Below are 10,506 nucleotides of genomic sequence, written 5' to 3'. Positions count from 1 at the left end.
AATCCACTTCATATGGTGGCACCCAGAAGTTTGCTATGCACTCTAAAGCTGAATGGTTCTAACCAAGGAAAGGATGTTAGACAAGTCTACTAAGAAATATGCTCCATCTCTGTATGGTGAGCTCCCAGGGTTGATGTTGCAGCTGACTTCTTTGACTGTCTGGAGGGTGAGGTTGCATATGACTTATAGGGGCAATCCCCTTCTGTGCAGTGTTGCTCCAATGCTGTATGGAGTTGATTCATCACCTTACATTTCACCCCTTCGATTAGGATCCTTCATCCTATCATCAGTGGATGTTGATTCTCATGACAGGTTTTGGATTTTGAGAAGGAGCAATCAACATAAGTCCTTACACATTAGTTTCCTATGTTTTTCCTATTCCTCACTGAATTTGCCTCATGATCAGGAAAAGGTAGATAATGTTGAAGGAGACGATGGGTCTCCCTCTGGCACTCCACCACAAGGAGTTTTCGCAACCTCAGGTTGCTGTTGCACATTCGGTACCTATCGGATTGAGCTTGAGTATAATGTGACCTCCCACAGAGGCACATCTCTTACTGCTATCATTCAGATGTTGGGTTCCCGGATGTCTGGCTAGTTGTGGATTGCACACTTGTGCTTGTTTCATAGATTGATTTGCACAATATATACTTCCATTTTACTGAACTTGAGGTGAAGGCAGTGTGGACCTTCCTCCTACCATGGATCGGTGGTTACATTTCTAATTCCACTTGGTTTTGGTCTGGAGTTGACCCACTGTGTAAAGTGCTTTTTTGCACAGTCTGGTGAATGCAGTATTTTTTGTGTGATTTGAGTGGGTATATTGTATATTAAGTGCTATATAAATGATGGAAAGCTCACCGATGCAGGCGTAATTTTTCTGACTGTAAAATGATTTGAGTACATTTAGATATTGTGGTTGAGAGAAAGTGAACAGTGACCATTAAAATCAACTGTTGGGCTTGTTAGAGAACACTGCAGGCATTATTTGAGTCATAGGTACCTCTTAAAAATTATTTTCAGTATGGAGTAAGATGTGGCCTAACAGTTAGCATGCCTGGGCTTTAAATCTGATGGATTATGGTTCATGTCTCATTAAAATAGAAACACTTTGAACTTTGGAGTTGTGGGTGTGCTATAAGAGTGACTTTCAAATCTCAATACTGCATTAGACAAAAATATCTGAAGTGTTGGTGACGAGTGCTGTTTAACTAGCTTCCTTCCCTATAGTCTGTGAGTTATTGATAGGTATGTGCAGATATTCCTTGTGTAGCTTTGGAAGAAAAATTATAAAACAAAAAACAAGTCAAATTTTCTGGTTAGATATTTTGTTAAGCCTTAAAAATAGCAGTCACTTGATTAACGTTGATTAAGTATAATCTATATTTTAAGTCAACTTTTGTTAAAGTTACATTGTGAATAACAACTTAATTTGGTGAGTAAAATATCTCTTTTAGAGAGTAAAAAGTTGTTATTTTGTAACCTAGTTATTTTGTGGGTGTCCGTAATAGCATTTCTTTATAAGCTATTTTTTGTAGAGATTAAACAGTAAATTTGATTCACAGTCAAAGTTTGATAACTTAAAAGTTTTGTATTCTCATTGTTGACAGTTATGTATGGTCTTACACCTAGTATTTTGGGGTTTTAATATTGTTTTGTTGAGAACTCACAATTTAGATGTTATAATAATTATTAAAGTAAATAAGTGTTTATTTAAATAACTGACAATTCAGCATCACTGAACATGGATAAAAATGCCCCGTTAGAGAAATTATTTTTGTTTTTGCTACTGATTGAACATGTTTTTGTGCTACTAGGTTATGTTATTGTGCTCTTTTTATTCATGAAATTATTATGAAGTAATGTTTTTACTTAATTGCTAAAAAATCAAGGATTATAAACAATGTTTATTTTTTATCACTGAATTCACTTATCCAGGCCAAAATTCCTACAAATATGGTTATAAATTTTCACATTATCAGATTAGGTAGTACAATGGAGCCTCACTATAACAAGAATTGCTGTAGCATAGGACTTGGTATAAAGCAATTCTCTCATGGACCCCAAAATTCCAGGCTTAGCTAAAGGTTAATTAGTTAGTGAGAATTAAGAGTGTGTAATCTAGATTTCTGAGTATCTGCTCAGTTTGTAATTTAATAACTGACCATTACAATTTCCCCATGTTATTATTAATTGATTTAACTAATAACTTTGGTTATTCTAAATGGCTACTGCTTAGCCACCTATAAATGAATCACCCAAGCAATTGCAAAAGATCAGTACTTGTATGATTTCAACAATGTTATCATCATGTCTGCTACTAATGTCAATTCCAAGAAGAGAAATTCATATACGATTACCGAAAAGTTTACCATCATAAATGAGATAAAGAAAGGGGCTACTCAGGCATCCTTCCCCAAAAACATGGCATCACTGAGTGATGATAATAATGATGATGACAAAGACCCAGTCAAGCCACTGCCATCCATAAAATCTGTTGTAGATAGAATTGAAACAACACTTGAATGGGCTGAATCTTATGAACACTCGACACCTGCAATGATTATCCATCTTCAAAACCACTTACATATAACCAAAGCTGAATCTAGTAAATCGTGCCAACAACTTCAAGTTACTGACTACTTCGGTGCTCATATATCAACCTGCAGGAATTTATGTTAAATTTCTTGATTATCTGTGTTATGTTCAGTGGTGATGTTTTTTCAAAAGTATGTATTCTTGATATCATTTATCCAATTATCGATGCTGCTCTATGATCTGTAATGATACTTGAAAAAATTAATATGCATGTATAAATATTACACTCTTATTATTTTCCCATTTTTCTTAATAAAACTTAATTTGTATTTAAATCTAAATAAGCTGTCTTGTTCTTGTCATTTATTAATGGTTTCTGGAAATTTGGGGGTTAAATGTGAAGGAACATGTCATGGACTCACCTTATATGGCGGTTTGACAAGTTTGATCCATGATATGGATCTTGACTACTGCATTATAGAGAGGTTCCACTTTATTATTTTTCCCTTTTGATTGTTGTAATATTTATATATTGGTCTAAAGAGTTTAGAGCAAACAAAAACTGATTTTGATACAACTTCAAACAGGTTTTCAGAGTTGACCTATTTTGATAAGATCAATAACATACAAAGTATGCAAGATTACCTTCTTAAAATGTTTTATCAAAGGGAACAATGGATAAGCTTCAAGAGGATCTTTGTGAACAACAGAATTTCTCTCTTCAAGACCCAAGACAACAGCAACAAAGTAGCTACAGAATTAACATCAGAATTACCATCGTCAAGATCCAACAATAACAACTTTTGCCTTTGAACAAGCACCAGCAGAAGCTTTCTTCATTTCGATTCTAGTTTTCTCTGTTCTTTTTTTAAAACTGATTTCACCCTCTTTTTCCTTGCTAACACTTTCTTTAACTGGATATCTCATAGTTGTCACATCTACATCAATTATATTTATTGCACTTGATATGCATTTTCACATTGCAGTTACAAGTAACAGGAGAGGGGAAATTGTCTCCTGATGTTCCCATAGTGTTTTGCATTTTTTTTATATGCTTGAGGTTAGGAAATAACATGGAGAAAAACAGTCGACTTTTGGCTAGAAAATAGTAAATATTCATCAAAGTTACACAGAATATTGAAAAATGTTACTAACATTTTGTTTTAACAGAGGGAGTCTTTATCCACAGCTATTGTTCTAGCATATTTTTAATAAATTTGAAAAATGTCATGATTTTCCAGATTTAATCACCAATCCAAGCTTGAATGAGTCACAGAGTTAGTGTTAAAAAATTAAGATGTTTAAGAGCCTGAAATTTATTGCACGTTTTAAGATAATGATTTTTTTTGTTTACATGTTTTTCACAATCAATCTTGTCACTCATCAGAGGAATTGCAATGTTTGGCTTGATGTTATACAGTTAACTTGCTGAGGGCAACCTTCTCTGTGTATGTCATGAGGTTTTACTGAGTTATATTCAAAATTTAATTAAAGTATTTTATTATCATGGTATATGAATAAACTTAGCATCAAACATAGCTAATAATTCAAATTTTAATGTTATATAATTTTTAAGTTCTTAAGTTTATAAGGCAACATTAAAAAAATCCTATGAGGATTTTGATGTTTGTTCTCTAGATGTTCCATCTTTTCTAATTTGTTTACCACCCCTGTGAAAAATATGAAATTTAATGTAAATTACTCAATATAATGTTGTCACTGCTCAGGCAAAGCATATTTTTTATAGCCTTCAATTATATATATACATATATATTGTTAAAGAACCCTGAACTAGAAAATAGACTCCTCTTGCCATGCCCACCTGTCACATCCTCTCTATCACAAATTGTGAATAATTCTCTCTAATGTTTAATACTACATTATTTATAACCAAGAGAAAGACAAAGTCTTAATCTATCAAATGACTTTTTCTGTACAGAGAATTGTCTATTTTGCCTTCAGTTCAAAATTTATTCCCATGGGAAACACATCAATGAGCTTAGCTGAATTTTTAATGGCTCTTGTCACATAGTTAGAAAGCCAAAAGAATTGTGATAGTTATAGGACATTTTCTGCTTTTTGTGTGTTGTTATTCTGTGTTAATTAGCGCATTATTTAATTAAATAAAAATTATTTAGTGTATTAGTACCATTAGTATTAAAAAGTATGGTTAAGTGTCATAAACAGTTGACAGCAAAGAAAAAGACCCAAGTAAGTACTTTATTTTTTATTTTTCATATGTATTCTTTATTTATTATAAAAATAACTAAAATCTAAAAATTATAAACTTTTTATCTTAGATTAGATAAAATGAAGCATAATAATAGTTAAAATTTTTCATGAGGTATGCTCTCGAGCAACATGCAAGTAGCCCTTGCCTTAAGTATAATTCAATAAGGTAATGTGATCTACACCTTTGCTAAGTGATTTTCAACTTGTGAGCAGGAATATTAGTTATACATGGCTCAAAGAGCAATAAAACAATATAATTTAAGTAGAAACAGATGTATATTGTTATTAGTTTAAAGATATTTAGGATAAGCATATATAGTTTCATGTTACAATTTGAAGTCATTCTAGAAAGAAAAAAGGTGTTTAAGAGGTTGGTCAGTTTGTCAAACCCTGTATAGAGTTAGGGTAGAGAAAAATAACAGATAAAATATAAAGTTTTACAGAAAAAAACATTTTAAATCTATTCAGGAGGTTTTAGATATTATTCATTTGACATTTGAGAATTTTCAGATGAATAAAAGTATTTTTAGTCTTAACAGGAAAATCATATTGCACTTGGAGGAGTTAACACTTTGACTCCATATATTCACAGAGAAAATACTTCAACAAAAAATATGATTTTTTTTTATACAAATGACTTAATGTTTATTGAAAGCTTGTGAAATTTCTTGAAGATACACAAAACATAGTAGAAGTTATTGTGTGGAAACTATACATGTCAATTAAGGGTCAATTTTTAGGTCAAATCAACCAAGTCTGTAACAAGGGAGTTAAAGGAGATAAATGTATATTCATTCATTTTTACCTAAATTGATATAAATTAACATTTCATTTGCATGCAATATATCAAATGCACAAGCCACACCTTTCTGTCAGTGTTTTACAGAACTGATCTATATGACAGAAAGTAATTTTATTCTTGTTTGGTTTTCCCAAACATTTCAGACATAAAATATTTGGGAAGGATCAATGTCATTTTTACCTACTCTTTGTTCTTTTATCAAACAAATTATTTACAATTTGAAATATTTTAAGAAATATAAAAATTATTACTATATAAGATTCACCAAACATTTCTCAAAAATTTATAACTTGAATTAAAATTTACCAAAATATACAACATAACTTCATTCAAGTTTTTGGATAATGTTGTAACTTTTCCATTGATGCTAATTGTACTGTGATTTTTTAATTCTTTAATTTGGGGTCATCAGAAAAACTTGAATTTTCTAGTTTTGTATTTCTAAGTAAATTTTTTGAAAAACAAACTATTTAGTAATAAAAGAATTGATGCAGATTGCTTTCAATCTTTTTCAGCTCCCCAGCTGAAAATATCTGATGACAGGCTCTCAGTGACAGGAGAAAAAGGTTACTGTATGGTTCGTGCCACTCATGGTAATATAACTTTTATCTACATTGATCAAAAGAACCAGAACATTGTAATTTTATTGCTAGCAATGCAAAGTGTGAATTATGATGTAAAATTTCCATCAGTTCTAGTGGGCAAGCAGGAATATAACTAAAGTTGCACAGATGGGTTTTCACTTGTCATATCAAACAATTATTTATGTAAATCGTAAGGTTGCAACAGTTATTAGGATGTGCCCAACTAGTTTTTTTTTCACTATTAAAAGTTTATTTCATTTTATTTTGATTTAATTTTACCTAACAATGATTTTTAATGTTTTTCTAACTTTTCCTTGAATCTTGTCTCTTTCAAACGTATTGAGCAAAAAGAGAAGCCATCAAAACAGATTGTATTGATTGATTATACTGATGTCATAATGTTATATTTCAGGAACATTGATTTCCATTGTTAAGTTACAAGTGATCTGCTATAAGCATCATATTCAGGAAATGTTAAACAGAAACACAAAAAGAACAGTTAACAAACAAAGAAGCAAACACAAATTAACAGTGAAACAAAATTTTTATTCACAGTTATGTTTCATTTTTGAAAACTTGACTGGCAGTTTAGTGTTTTGTTATGACAAACTTCTAGGTTCTGGAGCATGTGTAAAGCAAAAATGATGATGATTGTTTATTGTTTAGTCAAAATGCAGTATCTCACACTTTTAAGATCACCCATGTCAGTCAACAGTTATTCTAATTATATACATTCAGCTGATACTAACTTATACAAGTTTATTTACTGCACTTCAACATTGAAATGACCTATAAAGAGAAAAGATTAACCAAATATTAGCATCTGTAAAGTAACTATTGTTGTATGTAGTTTTAGTTTAAGATAGTCCAGCTTTTAAACTCTTATTTCCTGTTTATGAAGACTTTAACTAAATGCAAAATATCTGCACTAGAAGTTTAAAAATTTACTTACTTATATTTGTGTAAAATATTATGTAAAATTTGGTAAATGATGAGATATGACAACTACAATTTAAAGTTTTCAAATCAGACAAAAATTGACTGAATCATGACTAGCTGTATCATCAGCAGAAACCTCATTGTTAATGACAGTACTTGTTATGTAACTAATGGGTCTACTGTGGTGGTACTCTAGAATAGATTTGTGCTGAAGAGGACAGTAGTGATAGTAGAAGTTGTTGTCTTCTACCAGATCAGGCGATAAAGAACAAGATCTCCACCTTTAACTAGACAATGAAGAGAGGCCACACAATTTAATTTGAAAATAAAAAAGAAGAGATAATCAATGCATGTGTGTGTATGACCATTGTTGATAAAATCTTGTTTCTTTTGAATGCTTATTACTGCTGGTTGAAATATGTTACCATCATATGGATCGCATATTTGGATAAAGCAGATTATGGACTTTCCAATGGTATATGCAATATCTCCAAGAAACAATGACCAGAATTGCTTGTTCTGCTACCCAAAAACACTACTTCACCTCTGGTTGAAGGAGAGATCCTGTGTTAAATAATTGACTTTCAAATCAGTGAACCGTGGTTGAAAGAAATTTGTTACTAAATAAAGGTTACTTTCAAAAGCTATAGACATTACTTCTTTCATACCCAGATGAATGCAATTGAAATTGTACCACTGAATTAGAAAAATTATTGAAAATAAACTTGTAGTTGTTTTTCCACACATTAAAAATAAAACAAAATACAATAAAAAAATCAAAAATTTTATTTATTTAATTTCATACATAAAATAAAAAAAAGATAAATTCTGATTTTGGGTTGATTTTGGCAAGCTCCCAGTGAAATCATTAGTGTTTGTGAATTTCCTGAATTTTTCTTAGCATGTCACTCATAGCCACCTAGGATGAAAGTTATAATAGTTTTGAACAAACTATTACTGATTTGTTCTTGTTACTTGAATACAATTGTAATTTTATTGATTCAACCAATCACTGTTTTTTAACATCAGTTGTTATGGTGTGACATAATTGCCTATATCTCAGCTTAGAGACATCGTAGGCTACTGGTCTAGACACATCTAGAAAGCTCTTTTTTTTTCTGTTCTGTTGAATTGTAAAAGTTTATGAGGCTTTCAGTTCAGTGGAGATTTGCATAGAGATTGGAACAAAGTGATAAAAGCTTATTTTAGTGATATGTTGCCAGAAGAAAAAGTGTTTGTGAACAATTACAGTCCTTATTTCTTTTTTCAAATGTTACGAAAAGCTTGCTTTATCAATGTATGCTTCATTTGAATTATGATGTTGCAGTATGATGGGAAAAAGTTTTTCTGTACATCAAATTCAGGTAGGCTTAATTATATTCTTTTGCACTCAACTGTATCAAGTTTCATTTTGACAGAAAGGCTGCTGTGTTTTGCACAAGGCTATATTGAACTAACTACTTGAATGGGGAAAGAAAATAGTTGGAAAAAATTTGCAAATGTATACATACATAAATGTATATTAAATTGGTTTAAAATTTGATATAACATTATTTCATGGTGTAAGAAAAGTTTTATTATAGTATTTTTTGCTATAAAAACTGGATAATTATTACAGTCCTCTAAACCAGTTTTAAATCATCACTGATAAGTATAGAAACCAACCTGAAGAGTGAATATCAATTGATATTATTAAGCATTTTTTAAATATTTCATCTGCAGTTGTATTTGAACATACTTTTATATTTAGTTACAGTTTTGTGTAATAAACTTTAAAATTTAAGCTTTTTATTTTCTTCTTACTTTATGTTATGTTTTGGGTCATGATGACAATGAACACACGAAGGTGTGAAGAGAGGTACTTGGTATTTTGAATGTACAATTGAAGATATGACAGAAGGATCTGCAACAAGGCTTGGATGGTCTCAGGCTTTAGGTGAGTATCAGAAACTGAGCTGAGTATTTTTGAATTCATTTTATATATATGTATATTTTTTACCAGATCAGACTGTAATATACATGTAAATGAACTTTAGATTAATAATTACAACTGATAACACTTTTCAGGTAATTTACAGGCTCCTCTCGGATATGATCATTTTAGTTATTCATGGCGTTCGAAAAAAGGAACAAAATTCCACCAGAGCCGGGGGTACCACTACACTAATGGAGGCTATGGCCAAGGAGATACCTTAGGTTTTCTAATACATCTTCCGGTTAAGAACCCTAATATAGTCCCTTTACCGCCTACTCACAAAGAAAAGGTTAGATATTCTGATTTATTAGATACATATATTAAAATATTGCTCTGTGAACTCAGCTATAATGGGAGTTATTTTCCTACAGTTAATCAGTTGACTAAAAGGAAGATTAACAGGAATACTGCTTTCTTTTTAACATGTTTTTCTGTTTCTGATTTTATCTTGTGCTTGAAACTCATTATAACTTTAAATAACATTCCCTATACTTAGAATCTAATAGATTTTTTCCTATACATTCATATATGTAAAAAGAAATCAAATATAAGGTTAATTAAAATAAAACTTAACTGCTCTTATACAAAAAGAGTTAAACAGTCTTAAACATAAGTTATTCATTAAAATATATAAAAATTTAATATTGAAATAATGTGAATTTCAAAAAGTAGCAAAATCAAGTGACTGTTTTATTTATCATATTTAAATAGGAAATGTTAATATTTTCTGCAAGGATATTTACGATTTGGAAAATTTCTCAGATAAAGTTATTATTTCATTAGAGGAAACAATATTTTTGGAATATGTGTGTGCGTGCATATATATAAATAACTTACAAACTATTGATTACATTAATTGTTTATAGGCAATTAAATCAGCACTATAAAACAATAATGAATTAAATATTGCAATACCATTATTATTATTATATCTCAACTAAAACCATTTTTAATAGTATGTAATAAATATAATTTTTTTATGGATAGTGTTTTAGTATTAAAATCTATTGAAAGATAATGGCTATAGAAACAGGCAATTAAATAAATACATTACTTCATTTTTTAATAAATACAAAAATATTTTAGAAACTAAATTATTGATTAAGGAAAATATCTTATAAATAAAATATAGAGGGAGTTAAAATTCGATGACGAGGAACCCACTTTGAGACTAATAATGGCTGGAGACAGCTTGAATGGGTAATGAAGAAAAACTTTAATATAAGTTTAACATAACAGCAAATGTACCACGTTTTAGACAAGGTTTTGTCATCATCAGGTTGGGAGTTGAGTTAGAACTATATAAGACTTTTTAAGGTAGGGTGTATAGTTCTATTTAGTTCTTTTTAATATCTTATAGTTCTATTTAGTTCTGTTTAATATCTTATAGTTCTGTTTAGTTCTATTTAATATCTTTTTGTAAGGGTGGAGGTTGG

At 30.3% G+C, this 10,506-nt stretch overlaps 1 protein-coding gene across 1 annotated transcript in view; it reads left to right on the top strand.

Moving 5' to 3' along the window:
• The first annotated feature begins 6,066 nt into the window (after nt 1-6,066).
• Nucleotides 6,067-10,506, top strand: part of LOC106465414 (set1/Ash2 histone methyltransferase complex subunit ASH2-like) — a 20,888-nt gene continuing 16,448 nt past the window's right edge. Inside the window, exons 1-3 of the mRNA XM_013925641.2 lie at nt 6,067-6,165; nt 8,942-9,031; nt 9,163-9,359. Of these exons, the coding sequence (XP_013781095.1) occupies nt 6,147-6,165; nt 8,942-9,031; nt 9,163-9,359 (306 nt within the window). The 5' untranslated portion in view covers nt 6,067-6,146. The remainder of the gene's footprint in view (nt 6,166-8,941; nt 9,032-9,162; nt 9,360-10,506) is intronic.

Source organism: Limulus polyphemus, unplaced genomic scaffold, assembly GCF_000517525.1.
Source record: "Limulus polyphemus unplaced genomic scaffold, Limulus_polyphemus-2.1.2 Scaffold1935, whole genome shotgun sequence".
NCBI lineage: Eukaryota > Metazoa > Arthropoda > Merostomata > Xiphosura > Limulidae > Limulus > Limulus polyphemus.
This window is presented reverse-complemented; position numbering and strand designations above follow the sequence as displayed.